Source organism: Schistocerca americana, chromosome 1, assembly GCF_021461395.2.
Source record: "Schistocerca americana isolate TAMUIC-IGC-003095 chromosome 1, iqSchAmer2.1, whole genome shotgun sequence".
NCBI lineage: Eukaryota > Metazoa > Arthropoda > Insecta > Orthoptera > Acrididae > Schistocerca > Schistocerca americana.
Genome location: NC_060119.1, coordinates 588,890,824 through 588,911,054, shown reverse-complemented (window position 1 = coordinate 588,911,054; position 20,231 = coordinate 588,890,824). Strand labels below are relative to the sequence as shown.

At 44.7% G+C, this 20,231-nt stretch overlaps 1 protein-coding gene across 4 annotated transcripts in view; it reads right to left on the bottom strand.

Moving 5' to 3' along the window:
- LOC124606741 (dipeptidyl peptidase 9) overlaps positions 1-20,231 on the bottom strand; it is a 203,407-nt gene that overhangs the window by 1,943 nt on the left and 181,233 nt on the right. For all 4 annotated transcript variants that reach the window (XM_047138778.1, XM_047138786.1, XM_047138796.1 and 1 more), the window contains 2 exons: positions 19,873-20,015; positions 1,813-1,924 (listed from right to left, as the gene is read on the bottom strand). In XM_047138778.1, the coding sequence (XP_046994734.1) occupies positions 1,813-1,924; positions 19,873-20,015 (255 nt within the window). The remainder of the gene's footprint in view (positions 1-1,812; positions 1,925-19,872; positions 20,016-20,231) is intronic.

Below are 20,231 nucleotides of genomic sequence, written 5' to 3'. Positions count from 1 at the left end.
TAGTTTGTATAATTTTGCCATGGCGATGGCACGTGTGCGGGCATGCATTGTCTTGATGGAAAACGATTTTCTTCCTTGCTTAACCTGCCCTTTTTTTGTATATATTTTGTTGCAATTTATCCAGGAGGTTAGCATAGTACTCTCCAGTAAATGTTTGCCCAGTGGGGAGATAATCTACAACAAGAATCCCCTTCACATCCTGGAACACTGATGCCATGACCTTTCCCACCAAAGGAATTGTCTTTGCTTTCTTTGGTGGCGGAGAATCAGCATGTTTTCAAGCGTTAACTGTTGTTTTGTCTCTGGAGTAGAGTAGTGCACCTAACTTTCATCTGTGGCCACAAACCAGCATGAAAAATCTTATTCATTTCTCCTAAAATTGGCCAAACATGGTTGCGGTGCGTCCATTCTCATGCATTTTTTATCCAGCATCAAGAGTGGCGGCACCTATCTTGCAGATAACTTTCTCATTTCTGATTCTTCAGTTAAAAAGTGATATACCCTTTCAGATAATATCTGGCAAATGTGAGCAATTTCACTCACTTGCAATTGACGATCCTCCATAACCATTTTGTGCACTTTTGCAATGATTTCTGTAGTAGTGACACGTCTTGGCCGACCACTGCAAAGGTCACCATCTAAGCTCTCCCCACCAAATTTAAATTCATTTGTCCACTTGGCAACAGTTGAATATGAAAGAGCAGAGGCTCCCACTGTATTCTGGTAATTGGCACGAATGTCCTCTGCTTTCATACCTTTCTTTACGAAGTGCTTAATCACTGCTCAAATCTCGATTTTTTTCCATATTTGCGAATCATTACATGGGAACAACAGAGCCATGTCACTGACACAGCTCTCTTCAAAGAGCACTGATGTGGCATTTATTTACAGGCAACAGTCCAATGAATATCATGTGAACAACTCATTGCGCTAGTGCCGACCTCTCATTGTGATTCCAAGAACTTTTCAAACCACCCTCATGGATTGGTTTGCAAGAATATTTGAAACTGGGGCTAACTATAACTCATTGCACTCCTTTGAAATATGCCAAATACAAGTAACGGCAAGTTTTATGTTATAATTCTGAAACTTTTCTTATGGTTACAAGAGATAATAAGGGGACACTTGGGCTGACCTTGTAATATCCACCCTACTTAAGAAAATTTGACATTTTAAAATCCAACAATGGAAGATCCAGGATGGAATAATGAAAATATTATGAAAAGGTTAGATTTCTGTTCACCATAGAGAGAGATTGCATTTTAAAATAATATAATCTATTAGTAATATTTGAGCAGAACAGTTTCAAATAAATGCACTGAAAATCAATTTCTACAGTATAGATCAATGAAAAACATCCCAGTTATACTTAACTTGTAGCAATTAAATGGATGAATCAATGACAAGGATTAGGCGGAAGACTCACACAAGGATTAGGTGGAAGGCTCACAGTGTGCGGTTATGTTTTTTCGAACAATAAAACAAGCAAAGAGGAAAATTAAACATCAAATTATTTGAGACCATACCTTTAACAACATTTAACAGCAAAAACATCTGTGTGTAACTTTTACAATTTGTGCTATTTTTGCAACTTTGAGACTCTGTGATAAGTACCCTAACCTTGTTAACTAGTTGCTGATATCAAAAGTAGCATGTGAAATTCCTCCTTATCTAAAACTTTTAGCATAATGACACTGACAAAGGAGCATAATGACACTGACACAGGTGTGAAAATAGTAATTGTAATAATAATACTGCCCGACCCAAAAAATTACAGCCAAACAATCGTTTCTGTACAAAATAATAGCTTACTTGCAGCTGATATGGTTTTCCAGCTTTGATCATGGCACTTATTAGCTGGCTTGTGTGGAAGAAATGGACATTTTCATCAATAAGTCCATGTATAATCAACAGCCTGTTTTCCCTGAAACATAAGAGATGAAATTAGAAATGTAATCTTTTTCCATTTTATAACTGATTAAAAATTTTGCACAACCACGTCGCTAAACAGTTTCGAAAGATTACAGCTGTTCCACTGTTCGGCACCTTATCAGTGCTAGAAACTAATGAGTAACACCTTCCTTGCCACTATAATTTCCTCTTCACTACTTTCTTTGCAACTAGAAATTTAGTTTCTTTTACCAAGTTAAAACAGCTTATACTTATCCCATCATGAGTAGTATTTACATCTGTATTTATTACAAAAGAACATTTGTATTATATCACATAATGAAAATGACAGAAACAGGACCTACAATATTTCTCACAGAAAAGGAGTGTCTACTTACCACCTACCAAACAAACAGAGGACATCTGGTTGGCAAACAAAAGTAGAGACACAGTACAAATTTTTAAAATTACCTCACAAAAATCATTCCAAACAGAGAAAGAAAGTGAATAATATATATACAAACAATGGAATTAACGTCTCTCCGAGCCCTCGATTGTCAAGAGGGACACAAAATGCAAAATGCTAACCATACCATAATTGCAATGACACAAAGGAATTAAAGACATTAGCTGCCAGTGGGCATTGAATTATATCAAAGGGGCAAGTTGAAAATTGTATGCAAATGGGATTCGAATCTGGGTCTCCTGCCAGTATGCATCCTGTCAGACTCAAATCATCAACTTATACAACACACTACTGATGTACCGCACCTGCTTGTTAGCCTCGTTACACTCAGCATCTTGTCGATTCCCAGAAGAGTTCAAGCTTTTTTGTGCATCTGCACATAAGAGATCATTGGCAATCATCCCTTAATTATACACTGAAGAGCCAAAGAAACTGGTACATCTGCTTAATATCGTGTAGGGACCCGCAAGCATGCAGAAGCACCACAACATGACGCAGCATGGACTCGACTCATGCCTGAGGTAGTGCTGGAGGGAACTGACACCATGAATTCTGCAGGGCTGTTCATAAATTGGTAAGAGTACAAGGGGGTGGAGATCTATTCTGAACAGCATGTTGCAAAGCATCCCAGATATGCTCAAGTAGAAGTGTTTAAACTCAGAAGAGTGTTTCTGGAACCACTCAGTAGTAATTATGGACATGTGGGGTGTCATATTGTCCTGGTGGAATTGCCCAAGGCCATCAGAATGCACAATGGACATAAATGGATGCAGGTGATCAGACAGGAAGTTTATGTACATGTCACCTGTCAGATCATATCTAGATCTATCAGGGGCCCCTTATCACACCTACTGCACACGTCCCACAGCATTACAGAGTCTCCACCAGCCTGAACAGTCCCCTGCTTACATGCAGGGTCCATGGATTCACGCAGTTGTCTCCGTACCCATACACGCCCATCCTCTCGATATGAAGTGAGACTCGTTTAGTCAGGCAACATGTTTTCAGTCATCAACATTCCAAAGTCGGTGTTGACAGGCGCAGGCGAGATGTAAAGTTTTGTGTCATGCAGTCGTCAAGGGTACACAAGTGCGCCTTCAGCTCCAAAAGCCCATATCAATGATGTTTCGTTGAACGGTTTGCATGCTGACACTTAATGATAGCCCAGCATTTAAATCTGCAGCAATTTGCAGAAGGGTTGCACTTCTGTCACATTGAACAATTCTCTTCAGTTGTCGTTGGTTCCATCGGAGATTTGATGTTTTTCCGTTATTCAAAATACACTTGTGAAGTGATTGTACAGGAGAATCCCTACTTCATCGCTACCTCGGAGATGACGTGTCCCATCACTCGTGCGCTGACAATAGCATCACTTTCAAACTCACTTAAATCTTGATAACCTGCCATTTTAGCAGCATAAACAATCTAACAACTGCACCAGGCACATGCTGTCTTATATAGGTGTTGCCAACTGCAGTGCCGTATTCTGCCTGTTTACATACCTGTGTATTTGAATATGCATGCCTATACGAGTTTCTTTGGCGCTTCGGTGTATGTGTGGTGTCTGTTCTTTCGGTCATGCAGAGACGGTGGGCAAGACAGGACTGGGGGGTAAGGCGGAGGGGTGCGGGGGCAAGGTGTAGGGGTGGGGGCAAGGTGTAGGGGTGGGGGTGGGGGAAAGGTGTAGGGGTGGGGGTGGGGGAAAGGTGTAGGGGTGGGGGTGGGGGAAAGGTGTAGGGGTGGGGGTGGGGGAAAGGTGTAGGGGTGGGGGTGGGGGAAAGGTGTAGGGGTGGGGGTGGGGGAAAGGTGTAGGGGTGGGGGTGGGGGAAAGGTGTAGGGGTGGGGGTGGGGGAAAGGTGTAGGGGTGGGGGTGGAGGAAAGGTGTAGGGGTGGGGGTGGGGGAAAGGTGTAGGGGTGGGGGTGGGGGAAAGGTGTAGGGGTGGGGGTGGGGGAAAGGTGTAGGGGTGGGGGTGGGGGAAAGGTGTAGGGGTGGGGGTGGGGGAAAGGTGTAGGGGTGGGGGTGGGGGAAAGGTGTAGGGGTGGGGGTGGGGGAAAGGTGTAGGGGTGGGGGAAAGGTGTAGGGGTGGGGGAAAGGTGTAGGGGTGGGGGAAAGGTGTAGGGGTGGGGGAAAGGTGTAGGGGTGGGGGAAAGGTGTAGGGGTGGGGGAAAGGTGTAGGGGTGGGGGAAAGGTGGCTGGGGGGCAAGGTGCAGGGGTGGGTGCAAGACAGGGGTGGGGGTAAGACGAGGGGGCAAGATGGGATGCAGAGGGGGGGGGGGGGGCAAGACATTTGTTGGACCTTCCACGTACGTTGTGCAGATGGGAATTTTGGAGGATGGGTAAATCAAGTGCTAAAGAAGTAGATTAGAGAAGGGGCACAAAAAGAGAAGTTGGTGTATTAGTGGAATACGAAGCTGTGTAGTGTTGTAGTGGGAGTAGAGAAGTGCAGGCTGTTGGAGAGGAGACTCTTGTGAAGGCCTAGGCCAGGGGTGCTTAATTAATGTATGATACATGTGATGGAGAGTTCCAACCTGTGGAGTCCAGCAACAGACAGCTATTTAGTTGTCATGCCCTGCACAAAGGCTGAAGACACCCTATCCACCTTCCTCCAGACACTCAACACCTTCTGCTTCATTTGTTTCACCTGGTCCCCCACAACCCAACAAGCCACTTTCATTGATGCTGACCTCCATCTCAAAGATGGCTATACCAGTAGCTTTGTCCATATCAGATCTACTAACCCCATCAATAACTCCACTTTGGCAGCTGCTACCCATTCCATACCAAGAGGTCCCTTATATATGGTGTAGCCTTAGCCTAGCTACCTGTCGTCATTGCATCTGTAGTGAGGTGCAGTGCTTCTCCAAATATACCAAGGTTCTCACTGAGGACTTCACAGATCAAAATTACCCTCCTGACCTCTTGCACTGACAGATATGCGTGCCTTATCCCTTGAGTCACCTATCGCCTCCCAGATGTTCACCGTCCAGCTGCAAAGGAGCACTCCTCTCATCACTTGGTACCATCCGGGATTGAAGGGATAATCACTTTCACCAACAGAAATAGACTACTTCTCATTGTGCCCTGAAATTAGGAAGATCCTACCCACTATATTTCCCCCGCATCTTCCCCACTGTGATAATGTGCTACCATCGAACCTGCACAATATTTTGTCCATCCTTATTCCATCCCTACTTCCAACCCCACAGTTCATATCCCTGTAATAGACCTACACCCAAGACCTGTCCCAATCAGCCAACGACGACAATGACGACGACCACCACCACCACCACCACCACCACCACTACCTATTCTAGTCCGGCAGCCACATGATTTACAAATTAAGTTACAATCACTGCTGCTTTCTGTGACAACTACCTATTAGTCTGTCCAAATGAATGGCCAATGACAAACTGGGGTCAAGAGACAGCTAGACCACCCAGCTGCTGAACGTCCTGCCCTACATGATGTGCTTCACTTTTAATGACAGCTTCACAGCCTGTGTTACGTGGATCCTTCTTCTAAGGATCAGTTTCTTTAAATGCACAGGTGGACTCCCTCAAATATATCCTACTTCACGTAACCACAATGACAGAAGAATTCTGTCTGGACCTGGCAGTACTCACCCCAGAAAGAATTTGAAGAGATTAAGAAGCAGCTCTTAGACACTCCATTACTCCAACCTCTAGATCAAAAATTATTAAATCTATACTCGATGTTAACAAACTTCTCTTCTTCAGAAATGCTTTCCTTGCCATTGCCAGTTTACATTTTACATCCTCTCTACTTCAACCATTATCAGTTATGAGAAGAATTCATCGGGAATCCTGTAGAAAATACGTAACAATATTGTACCACAAAAGAAGAAATACTTATGAGAATGACTTTAAATTTGTGGTATATACTGATACATTTAGTGTTTTCATGAGTGTTAAGCAGGCTTTAAGAACCTCCCAATGATAGTTTCCTGCACTAAAAAGATAATTTTATGCACACTAAATTGCATTTGACGACTATTTACAAATTCAACATGTGGGCAGTGCAAGTTTTGTTTATGGCATAGTACTTACACCTGTTTTTCTTTGTGAAGTACTAGTACACAATGCCACATCACTGTTACATCAGCCTATGTGAGGGCATACTCATGGAAGCAATCCAATATCAGTTCATGTGATATCAGGAGTTGGCATGCCTTTGGTTGCGCAGTGCTATGAATCATGATTGTGTTGAATATGCTGTGTGCTTGTCTGTCTACTGCACGCCATATTAAAGTCAGCATGTTCATCAACAAATCCAAATGGATTCGGCAACACCCAAGACTTCCGTTCCATGTGACAAATGAAGTGTCAGTTAGGTTTTTTACAAAGCAGAGTACCCACAAGTGCAGTCAAAGGAAATAGTGCGATGTATGTTCACATATGGATATTCTGACCAGAGTTTATGTACAAATGTGTATTTAATTATATAAACTGTGTGCAACAAAGCTATTTCTGCCCCCTGCTATTTTCTTTTTTTCTTTTGTTAGTGTACTGAACTTTAATATTTATGCAATTTAATTTTATCCATTGTTTTCCAGTGTTTCGTCCGTGACTCTTTTACTTTCGTAAAATGAAGAACAAACCGCCTACTGGCACCTATCTTTTTTGACGTATTTCACAGTGAAACTTTACATTGCTTTAGGTTTTTAGGCAAAATTTCTTTTGCTAAGTCCAGGGATGTGTGAGGAGCCTATAGCTTCCCATGTCAGGATATTTGTTAAGTTTCAGACTTTTTCGAAAATTTGTTGCTAAGCCTTACTGTACTGTGCGTGTTTTATCGATGCAGCTATCACTGGTTTAGCTGTGCCCAGCATTTAAGAATAATTTTTGCCCATGACAATACTTTTTTGAAACTGATTGCCAATTTACTTTGTGCGTATTCCTCACATAGTGCAATGGCAGCAGGGAACGAGTCTGTCATCCCTGGTTGGCCGTGTTGCATGATAAGAACACATTCAGAAGTAATGGATTCAGTGTAACTATTCGAGTCACGTTTCTATGGTCTTGAAGTTTCAGTGTTGGCTCTGAGCACTATGGGACTTAACATCTATGGTCATCAGTCCCCGAAGTTTCAGTGTAAAGTGATTAATGTTTTATTGCGGCATACATAACATCACTAAAACTAGTTTGTAGGAAGTGATCATTTCAGTCTTACAGTCTGGCTTCTGCTATTAACCTTAATCAACTGAACCTGTCATTGTCTGGTTCCTCGAATTACCAGTAAAGAGAGAATATAATTAGATATTTGGAGGTGAAGAAGAGTAATATACACTGATCAGCCAAAACATTTTGACCACTATCCGCCGCAATGTTGGATGCTGCCTGATGGCACTGCAGGCACGACGCGGCAACAAAAGTATGTAAGCAGAGCAGACATGCACAGGGATCACCCTAGTGAAGACATGGGCTACAAATGGGAAAATCTGTTGAGATAAGTGACTTTGGCAAAGTGCAGATTAATATTATGCAGAATCTGTGAATGAGTACCTTGAAAATGGAGAAGCTGGTTGAATGTTTACGTGCTACTGTCATGAGCATCTACAGAAACAGGGGCAGTAAAACTACAACTAGGCATTAAGTGGTTGGACATCCACAACTCTTGACAGACTGTGGGGTTCGGAGGCTTGTCTGCTCTGTAATGTAGGATATATGGCGATCTTCAGCATCTCTGCTGAAAGACACAATACCGGTGCATGCACAAGCGTTTCGGAGCACATGATGCATCATATCTCTTTGAACATGGAGCACCACAGCAGTCCACCCCTACGTGTTCACGTGTTGACCAAACAACATCATCAATTGTAATTGCAATGGGCAAGGGGCCATCAGAATTTGACCGTTGATTGATGAAAATGTGTCGGCTTTTGTGTGAATCACATTTTTGCTACTTTACGTCCATGGTCATCTCCACAAACGCTGACACTGAGGTGAAAGGCAGCTTGAAACATGCAGCACATCATGTACACAGGTTGGTGGGAGCGGTATTATGCTATGGGAGACATTCTCCTGCACCTGCATGGGGTCTGTTGTAGTAATTGAAGGCACACTGACAGCTGCATCCCTTCACGCTTGATGTCTTCCCCAACAGCAATGTCATCTTTCAGCAGTATAACTGTCCATGTCTTGGAGCCAGAATCATGCTACAATGGTTTGAGGAGCATTATAGTGAACTCACTTTGATGCCTTAGCGACAAAAGTCGCCTGACGTTAATGCTGTCGAACTCATCTGTCTCGCTGCTGGGTGCAATCACCAGGTACAGAAACCAGTCGCCCTTATTTATGTGAATTACATACCTGTGCGTAGTCATCTAATGCCACATACCTCCGCCAACCTACCAATAAACTGTCAGATCCCTCATATGTGGAATCAGTTATGTATTTACTTCCAAAGACGGACAAAAGAGCTATTAAGCAGGTAGTCATAATGTATAACAGTTTTGTCAATGTATAATGTTTTTGTTAATTCACATCACCTATCAAATGCCATGATATAATCTTTCACCACAAGTGACCTCTGTACTACCCGATTACAGACCTCTGATCTCAGAGCATGGATCCTTGGTTGCCTGCGGATTCTTGTCATCTGCGTAGTCTACCATGCAGTAATTAAGTAAAACATTTTCCACCAATCTGTATGTTATAAAGAATTCTTTACTTGTTTCTGGTTTTCAACTTTATATCAATGTGTGTTGTATAACGCTGATGTGGAAGCAGACTGGACAGTATTCTCATTTCAATTTCTCATAAAATTTCATGGCAGCCGTGTTATAATAAGGCGAGAAATGAAATACGAGCATCTTTGGCCGGTATGTTCAGACAGCTGGAGCTTAATAGCCAGATAGTATAGAGATGACTGGGTACCCCCCTTCTACAAGTGCCAAAATTTCACCATTATTTAAGTATCAAGTATATTGTTAACGAATCTATATGATGGCCATATCACTGCCTTATATGGTGATAAGTTTACATGTTTTTCTACTTTTATATAACAGATTCATGATCAGGTTTCACAGATTCTAAAATACCTTTACTTTGTTCTTATGGTTTTGATGGTGACTGTAACTCAAAAACAGTTATTTCTTCAAATAAAATGAAATGACACCAAAGACTGAATTCTATAATCTAATCTGAATCCACACCAATATTCCACAAGCCACCATACGGTGCATGGCTGAGGGTACCCTGTACCACTACTACTCATTTCCTTTCCTGTTCCACTCGCAAATAGTATGAGATAAAAACAACTGCCTATATGCCTCCGAATGAGCCCTAATTTCTCGCATCTTACATGCAATGTACGTTGGCAGCAGTCATCTTCAAATGCCAGGTCTCTAAATTTTCTCAACAGTGTTTCTCGAAAAGAATGGTGCCTTCCCTCCAGGAATTCCCATTTAAGTTTCCGAAGCGTCTCTGTAACACTTACGTGTTGTTCGTAACTACCGGTAACAAATCTAGCAGCCCACCTCTGAATTGCTTTGGTACCTTCCTTCAATCTGACCTGGTACAGATTCCAAGCACTCAAGCAGTACTCAACAGTAGGTTGCACCGGTGCCCGATATGTGGTCTCCTATACAGGTGAACCACTCTTTCCTAAAATTCTCCCAATACACCAAAGTCGACCATCCCTACCACAATTCTCTCCCACCCTTTTCATCTCGTATTGCTTCGCAATGTTACGCCCAGATATTTAAACGACTTGATTGTGTCAAGCAGGTCACTAGTAATACTGTATCCAAATGTTACAGGTTTGTTCCTCCTATTATCCACGTTAACTTAAATTTTTCCACATTTAGGGCTACCTGCCATCCATAACACCAACTGGAAATTTTATGTAATGCATCTTGTATCTTCCTGCACTCACTCAACTTCGACACCTTACCGTACACCACGGCATCATCAGCAAACAATTGCAGATTACTGCCCACTCTGTCCACCAAATCATTTATGTATACAGATAATAGCAGCAGTCCTACTGCACTCCCCTGGGTCACTTCTGGCAATGCCCTAGTCTCCAATGAACACTCGCTGTTGAGGATAACACACTAGATTCTACAACTCCAGAAGTCTTCGAGCCACTTACATATCTGAACTTATTCCATATGCTCATACCTTCATTGACAGCCTGCAATGGGGCACTGTGTCAAATGCTTTCCGGAAATCTAGAAATATTGAATACGCCTGTTGCCCTTCATCCATAGTTCTCAGTATATCATATGAGAAAAGGGTTGGCTGAGTTATGCACCAGTGATGCCTTCTAAAACCATGCTGATTCGAGGACGTAAGCTTCTCAGTTTCATGAAAGTTTATTATATTCGAACTGAGAGTATGTTCAAGGATTCTGCAACAAACAGTAGTTAGATATATTGGTCTGTAATTTTGCAGGTCCGTTCCTTTACCCTTCCTGTATACTGGAGTTACCTGCACCTTTCTCCGGCCGCTTGGGATTTTGTGCTGTGCAAAAGATTTGTGATAAAAGCCAGCTAGGTAAGGGGGCAAGACCATAGAGCGAACTTTGTAAAATCAAACTCTGATTCCATCCCAGCCTGGTAAAGTCCAACAAGGTAACACTGTTAGTGAAGTCACGGTAGAGCATTGCAAAGAAGCAACAAGATTATGGCTGGAGGTCCGAGCGATTTTGTAATGTACCTTTAAAACTGGTAACAACAGATTGCAGTGATAATCATGTACTAGAGGATTTCGTGTCGATGAACCAATCTGTAGCAGTCTAAGAATGACAACTTTGGGCTTCTTTGATGATTATAAACTAACCAATTTACAGATTAAATCTGCAGGTTTACTTTCTGGATCGTAATGATGAAGCCAGCTGTCCTCCGCAGTGATGATGGAACTGGTTCACACTTCCCACGCTTCATTTAATGTTGAATAAGCATCAAATAATCCTCCATTAGCACATGTTCAGTTGAGGTATTTGCTACATTAATAGCCATCTAGTATATAACCTCCTCACACAAGAAGAAATCAGCACAATAATGAATTCATTACTATGGGAAGCTCTCGGTCACTATAGCAGTGTATCATTTTTCTGGTCATTCCTTTTACAAATTGTAGCTGCTGGGTTACTTGTGATTTCAAAATTCTCATGGTCAGCACACCTGGATATTTCTGTTTTCCTGTTCACAGAATTATCCTCTTTAAGCAGGTTCAGTAAATATGTGCTTGACTGTGAGAGAACATCCTCACTATGAGACTGTTAGAAAATCTCAGTGTACCACAAGGCATTTCAGCAGACAGACAAGTAAGCATTTGAATTTGCATTTTGCTCAGTGTCAACTGACTGAAATAATTTACCAGCAGCATTCTGTTAAGACATTATATTGTGTTCTTATAAACTCTTCAGCTTTCTTACTGCATATTCCATGGTAACTGCTCACTTTATGAAACACTGTTTCATTTCCTTGTGTTTGTTGAACAAAAAGAAAAAATCTTGCATGTTCAGGTTTCGAACTTTTACACTAATTTTCATAAAGAGCTACACCTGGAAGGACCCAACTGCACCACTGCAAATTGGATGTGTATTTTCACACCATCTGCTATGCTCATGACTACGTTTGCACAGTCAGCCATGTACTCAGGGAGCACAAATGGGGCTTTTACAAGAAGTTAAGAAAGAGGACTTACTGTGGGGATGCAGGAGGCTGGTATTGTTGTATTGCACACTGCACCCATCATATAGTCATCAACACAGCCAGTTTTTTTTTTTTTTAGGGCGCAAAACTGCTATGGTCATTAGCGCCCGGTCCGTGACTTAGGAAACAGTAAAAAACCGAAAATGTAAACCAGCAGCAATGGGAACGAAACTCAAAAACTTGGAGAAACTAAAAGCAGAAGGAAGGCTTAAAAATCCACTACAGAAAGAGGTTGGTTGTCCCAAAAAAAAAAAGCGTCAAATGACTGACGTCATTTCACTGGCACTAATAAACTCGAGAACGCGATCGGCCGAGCGCGTGTCATCTGCTAAAATTGATAATATATCAGGCGACAGCTGTAGACGGGCGTGTAACGGAGTAAAATAGGGGCACTCAATTAAAAGGTGTCTTACCATCCACAGCTGAGAGCAGTGGGGACAGAGTGGGGGCGGATCGCCGCTTAAAAAATGCCTATGGCTAAAAAGACAGTGCCCTATCCGGAGTCGAGTTAAAATTACCTCCTCCCGATGACGCGTTTGGGAGGAAGAGGTCCAAGCACAAGGAAGAGGATTCACATCCCGCAATTTATTATGGGGAAGTGTCGAACAATGTGCGTGCCATAAAAGAACAACACGACGACATAAAACGCTCCGTAGATCGGCGGAGGGAATCGATTGAATAGCTGGCCGAAGAAGAGAGACTGCAGCCTTGGCCGCTATATCGGCCACCTCATTTCCACATATACCAACGTGTCCCGGGAGCCAGAGAAACGCCACCGAGACGCCCCCCAGGTGGAGCAAGCGCAGACAGTCCTGAATCCGGTGGACCAGAGGGTGGACTGGGTAAAGAGCTTGGAGACTGAGGAGAGAGCTGAGAGAATCTGATCAGATAACATACTGTATCCGCCGATGGCAGCGGATGTAGTGGACAGCCTGGAGAACAGCGTAAAGCTCCGCAGTATAAACCGAACACTGGTCGGGAAGCCGAAATTGATTTGGGGTGTCGCCAACAATATAGGCACTCCCAACACCAAACAATGTTTTTGAGCTATCAGTGTAAATAAATGTGGCTTCCATCATTTGTGCACATAGAGCAGAAAATGCCCGACGATAAACGAGTGAAGGGGTACCATCCTTGGGAAACTGACAAAGGTTGCGGAGCAGGCAGATCCGGGGACAGAGCCAAGGCGGTGCTGTACCCCAAGTTGTCAAGAATGTTTTAGGAAAGTGGAAGGAAAGAGAATGGAGCAGTTGACGGAAGCGGACTCCCGGTGGTACTAGGGAGGAGGGGCGGCCTGCATACCCTAAATCAAAGGAGGCGTCGAAAAAAATGTCATGGGCTGGATTAGCAGGCATGGAAGACAGATGGCTAGCATAACGACTGAGAAGGACTGCTCGCCGATTGGACAGCGGAGGTTCAGCAGTCTCAGCATAAAGGCTTTCCACAGGGCTGGTGTAAAAAGCTCCAGACACTAAACGTAATCCACGGTGGTGGATAGAGTCGAGACGACGAAGAATAGACGGCCGAGCAGAGGAGTAAACTATGCTTCCATAGTCCAATTTCGAGTGCACTAAGGCGCGATAGAGGCGGAGAAGGACCACTCGGTCCGCTCCCCAGGAGGTACCATTCAGGACACGGAGGGTGTTGAGGGATCGCAGACAGTGAGCCGAAAGATAGGAAACGTGGGAGGACCAGCACAGTTTTCTGTCAAACATAAGACCCAAGAATTTAGCGACGTCCAAAAACGGAAGGTTGACAGGTCCTAGATGTAAGGAGGGTGGAAGAAACTCCTTACGTCGCCAAAAATTAACACAAACGGTCTTACTGGGAGAAAAACGGAAGCCGGTTTCGATGCTCCAAGAGTGGAGGTGATCAAGACATCCTTGAAGATGTCGTTCAAGAAGGCTGGTCCGTTGAGAGCTGTAGTAGATCGCAAAACCGTCTACAAAGAGGGAGCCCGAGACATCAGGAAGGAGACAATCCATAATTGGATTTATGGCAATGGCAAACAGTACAACACTCAGCACGGAGCCCTGGGGTACCCCGTTTTCTTGGGAGAAAGTACGGGAGAGAGTAGTGTGCACCCGCACTCTAAATGTGCACTCTGCCATAAATTCGCGAAGAAAAAGGGGAAGCCGACCTCAAAAGCCCCAAGAGAACAGTGTGCGGAGGATGCCTGTCCTCCAACAGGTATCGTATGCTCTCTCCAGATCAAAAGATATTGCTACTGTTTGGCGTTTCTGGAGAAAATTGTTCATGATATAAGTGGAGAGAGCAACAAGATGGTCAACTGCAGAACGATGCTTTCGGAATCCGCATTGGGCAGGTGTTAAAAGACTTTCGGACTCCAGCCACCAAGCTAAATGGCAATTCACCATATGCTCCAAAACCTTACATACATTACTCGTGAGAGAAATGGGGCGATAGCTAGAGGGGAGATGTTTGTCCTTTCCAGGTTTCGGAACAGGAATGACGATAGCTTCCCGCCATCATCTGGGAAAAGTACTGTCGGTCCAAATTCGATTATAAAGGCGAAGGAGGTAACGCAGACTATGGGTTGGTAAATGCAGCAACATTTGGACGTGGATACCATCCGGTCCTGGGGTGGAGGAACGAGAAGAAGAGAGTGCATGTTGGAGTTCCTGCATGGAGAAAACAGTATTGTAGCTTTCGCGATTTTGAGAGGAGAAAGCAAGAGGTCGCACTTCCGCTGCACGTTGCTTCAGGAGAAACGCTGGCGGGTAATTTGAAGAGCTCGAAATCTCAGCAAAGTGTTGACCCAATGAGTTAGAAATTGCGACGGGGTCCACTGATGTATCATGCGCGACAGTGAGCCCAGAGACCGGGAGAAACTAGGCGCGCCTGATAACCGTCGAAGCCGACTCCAAACTTCCGAGGAGGGATTGAAGGTGTTAAATGAGCTAATAAAGAATTTCCAGCTTGCCTTCTTGCTATCGCGGATGACGCGACGGCATCGCGCACAAACTGCTTATAGCGGATACAGTTGGCCAAAGTAGGATGGTGGCGGAAAACACGAAGAGCACGTCGCCGCTCACGTATTGTGTCATGGCACGCCTCGTTCCACCAAGGAACTGGGGGGCACCGGGGCAATTCGGAGGTGCGTGGTATTGGACGTTCCGCAGCTGTAAGAATAACGTCGGTAATATGAGTGACCTCATCGTCGACGCTGGGAAAGTGACAGTCATCAAATGTCGCTAGAGACGAAAAATGTGTCCAATCGGCTTGGGCAAACTTCCAGCGTCGCGGGCGCATATATGGCAGTTGAGGCTGCAGTCTAAGGACACATGGAAAGTGGTCACTTGAGTGTGTATCGTCTAGGGCGAACCATTCGAAGCGCCGAGCTAGCAGAACAGTACCGACCGAAAGGTCCAAGTGAGAGAAATTTGTCGTGGAGGCAGACAAAAATGTAGGGACCCCAGTGTTGAGGCAAACTAGATCCGCTTGGTGGAAGACGTCTAGCAATAGTGAGCCACGTGGACATGGATGTGGAGATCCCCAAAGCGGGTGGTGGGCATTGAAGTCCCCAACCAGCAAATAGGGGGGTGGAAGCTGACCAAGAAGATGAAGGAGATCAGCTCGTGCCATTGGTGTGGACGATGGAATGTATACAGTACAAAGAGAAAAGGTATATCCAGAAAGGGAAAGACGGACAGTGACAGCTTGGAAGGAAGTGTTTAAGTGGATTGGGTGATAATGGAGAGTATCATGGAGAAGAATCTTGAGTCCTCCATGGGCTGGAGTGCCTTCAACAGAAGGTAGATCAAATCGGACGGACTGAAAATGGGGGAGAACAAAGCAGTCATGGGGACGCAGCTTTGTTTCCTGAAGACAGAAGATGACCGGCGAGTAGGATCGTAAGAGGATCGACAAATCATCCCGATTGGCTTGAATGCCGCCGATATTCCAGTGGATAATGGACATAGGGTGAACAGAAAATGGAGGAATGTGACCAAGATTGCTGTCAACTCATCGACTGCTCAGAGCTTGCGACTGAAAACATGGAATGGCATTCAGCCGAAGGCAGAAGATCCTGATCCATAGGTTGTTCAGGAGCAGCTCCTGCCACCAGCGATCGGCTGGTTGATTGGCCGCCAGCAGTGCACCTCGGCGACACAGAAGACGGCCGAGGGCGATTTCCGCCAGGTGGTGCTGCAGGTGGGACACGCCATGGCGGAGAAGGAGATGACCTGGGTTTCTTAGTAGCCTTCTTGGAAATATGATGTTTAGATGGAGGAGGAACTGATGGTTGCGAAGTTGGGGTACGTAAAAAATCTTCACGACTGTGCTCTTTTTTGGAAGTCCGGGTGTCTGACTTTTGGGCTTGAGATTTAGCAGAACCCGATGAAGGGTGAGCCATAGAGTGGGCAGGCGAAAGTGGTGAGGTTGAACGGGCAATCTTTGCACTGGCCGATCTGACGACCGTGGCACTAAAGGTGAGATCAAAAGTCGTGAGTGGCTGCTTCCTTTGTTGGCCGAGGAGAGCCAAGGACAGTGCTATATTTACCTGTGTGAGGCACAGTGGGCTTTCGACTGGCGAATAACTTTTGAGCAGCAAAGGTCGACACCTTTTCCTTCACTCTGATTTCCTGGATGAGCTTTTCACCTTTAAAAACGGGGCAATCTCAAGAGGAAGCAGTGTGGTCACCCATACAGTTGATGCAGCAAGGGGATGGAGGTGGACAAGCACCCTCATGGGCATCCTTGCCACACATAACACATTTGGCCGGATTGGAACAGGACTGGCTGGTGTGATTGAACCGCTGACACCGATAACAACACACAGGGTTTGGGACGTAAGGGCGAACGGAAATAATCTCATAGCCTGCTTTGATTTTCGATGGGAGTTGAACTTTGTCAAATGTCAAGAAGACAGTGCGGGTTTGAATGATGTTCGTGTCAACCCTTTTCCTAACTCTATGAACAGCCGTTACGCCCTGGTCAGATAGGTAGTGCTGAATTTCTTCATCAGACAATCCATCGAGGGAGCATGTATAAACGACTCCACGCGAGGAATTTAAAGTGTGGTGCGCTTCAACCCGGACAGGGAAGGTGTGGAGCAGTGAAGTACGCAGCAATTTTTGTGCCTGGAGGGCACTGACTGTTTCTAACAACAAGGTGCCATTCCGTAATCTGGAACAAGACTTTACAGGACCTGCAATTGCGTCGACACCTTTCTGAATAATGAAAGGGTTAACCATGGAGAAGTCGTGACCTTCGTCAGACCGAGAAACAACAAGGAACTGTGGCAACGATGGAAGAACTGTCTGTGGCTGAGACTCAGTGAACTTACGCTTGTGAGCAGACATAGTGGAAGGTGAGGAAACCATTGCGGAAGAATCCCCCATGATTACCGGCGTCTCTGATGGCGCGCTCCTCCCTTGTGGGGGCCCTCTCTGAGGGCACTCCCGCCTTAGGTGATTGTTCACACCTCAGCTCACACCTCCCGACAAACGGACTGAGGGACCAATCGGCACTTTCGGAAGGTATCAGCTCGGGTAATCACCCCTCCCTGGGCCTGGCCGTTACCAGGGGGTACGTACGTGTCCTACCTGTCTACCCGGGGCGGGGAATTACGCGTTACCCTGTCGCCGGCTACGCACAAAAATGCATGGGTCGGCCTTCAGACACGCACAGGGAGGAAGAAAGAGAAAGGGAAAAACAAAGAAAGGGGAAGGACAGAAGAGAGGTCTCAAATGCCGCAGCGGAGAAAAGGGTAAAGAGAAGAGGTGAGGAAAAGAGAAGGACAAAGGAAGGATGAAGACAGACAAGCAGAGAAGGCGAAGAATGCGTTACATTTACGAGCGTCCGTCTCCAGACGTAGGCACAAACCATACTCCCAGAGGGGGAGAAAGGGAAGGAAAGAGCCAGTGGTGAGGGGAGGGAGGGCGAAGATGGGGGATAGGGAAGGATGCGGAAAAGTAAGGTATGCAGCCTGGAAAGGAAGGAGGGCCACATTAGCTCGGGGTCCCGTGCTCGCTACGCACGTATCCACAAAAGAGTAGTGGACCCCCTGGGGGGACAGCCAGTTGTTGGCAGCATTGGATACATGTAGGCATGCATGCACAACTTGCACCACAAGGAGGGAGGACTTACAATGTAACCATCATGCACAAACACATCCAACAGCAACAACAGGGGACATTCAGTAGGCTGTCTTGTCTTCTATGCACCACCTCAGAAGTGTTAGTAGTAAGTGCTAGTACCATTGGCAGGCCGAAGCATGATGCAGCACTCACTGCATGCTAACTGTTATCACACTTCCCACTCACACCCTTGCAGCTTAGTGCATGACTTGCCTGGTGTCAGCAACAATGGGCATGGGGCCTTGCAGGCTGGCAGTCGATCATCTTTAGTGACGAATCCTGCTTGTGCCTTGGAAATGCCGACTACCAGATCCATGCCTGGAGGCAAAGTGGAGAGTGCCACGGGAAGCGATCTGTGGTCTCCCATCATGCTCCCCATCAGCCCAATGCAATGTGGTGGGAAGCAATATCCTAAGGTGCCTGTTCATTTTTTTGTGTTCCCCCGCTGGCACTTCCCAAGCATGCCTTTCAACTGTGGATACTCTGCCATAGCCATCCACATCATTCAAACTGTCCCTGACAGAGTATGCGTGGTGACATGGAGCACACCTTCAGGACTCCACCTCTACCCACCAATGAGTGGGAGCTACACGCTCAGGCACAAGCTGCATGGAATAATTACAGGACTACATTCAAGATCTGTAGAATTCCATGCTGTGTCATCTGGACGCTTCCATTTATAACAGTGGAGGGGGGGGGGTCTGATGCTATTCTAAAATTTTCGTTTTGTGACTATGTAGCACAATAATTATTGGTTCTTCAAAGTTTAAATGTGATGTGTGGTACCATCTACCTGCCTGCTGACAATGATCACAATCTGCCTTATCCTTCTGGTTGCAGCTCTTTTTTATGAGAATCAGTGTACAACAATGAATTGGTTGGTTGTTTTGGGGAAGGAGACCAGACAGCGAGGTCATCAGTCTCATCGGATTAGGGAAGGACGGGGAAGGAAGTCGGCCGTGCCCTTTGATAGGAACCATCCTGGCATTTGCCTGGATTTTGGGAAATCACAGAAAACCTAAATCAGGATGGCCGGACACGGGATTGAACAGTCGTCCTCCCGAATGCGAGTCCAGTGTCTAACAACTGCGCCACCTCGCTCAGTAACAGTGAATTGACAAATACATGATCCAAAGCCACATGGAAGCGTTGTTATATTCCATCCACTATTGAAATAACAGAAAGCTGTTAGGCACCTACAACATATTTCTTTCTGCTTAAATTCCATCTCTCAGCAGTGAAACTCTTTAAATGAATAGAATTAATCCACTAATGAGCAATGTTCAAGTTTTATGAAATATTATGAAATATTTTTCACAATTTTAAATTTACAGGAAAGTTAGTAAATATGAAAACTGCTTTTGCTTCTGTTTGCAAATCTTAAAGTGTTTTATATATCTTTTGTCTAACATGAAACCATGACGTGTCGCAGGTACTTTAAGCACTTTCTATTAACGCAATAGTCTGTTACAAAACTATGACGACATAATACGGTGAGAGAAATACTTGGCATGTGAGAGCCTGATTTAGTTCCAAAATGGGTAAATTCAGAAGATTCCTGGTGTTCTAACAATTCAATTTGTGCATACTTCCTGAATAAAAGAAATTCCTTAAATATTACAGGTGGAAACAGACTGTAGCAACTGCAAACATGAGAGGTGTTGACATCTTAGTACAACTGTAACATCATATTCTAGTGGTCATAATAATGAGAATTATGATAACTTACTCATCAGGAAACTGATTTACATAGGTCAGGATAGAACCCTGCTTGTAACCCTGCTGATTATTCTCTGGAAGATCCATATAACGCTCTGTGTAACCAGTGTCATAAAGTGCCCATGAAGTCACTGGAGCTCCTGCTATTGCAACCTGTAATGAAATAAGACAATCACCTTTATTCCTTCTCTTTGCATAGTGACAAATTCATTTAAAATGGTCATTATATGAATAGTTGTCACTGAACTCAGTTTCCCTTACCACTTCATGCACAGCCATCACCAGGCTAATGCAGACACTGCCTCCATAAGCAAATAGCAACACCTTGATAAACAATATTGTTATCACTAAAAGCAACTTTGTTTTCCA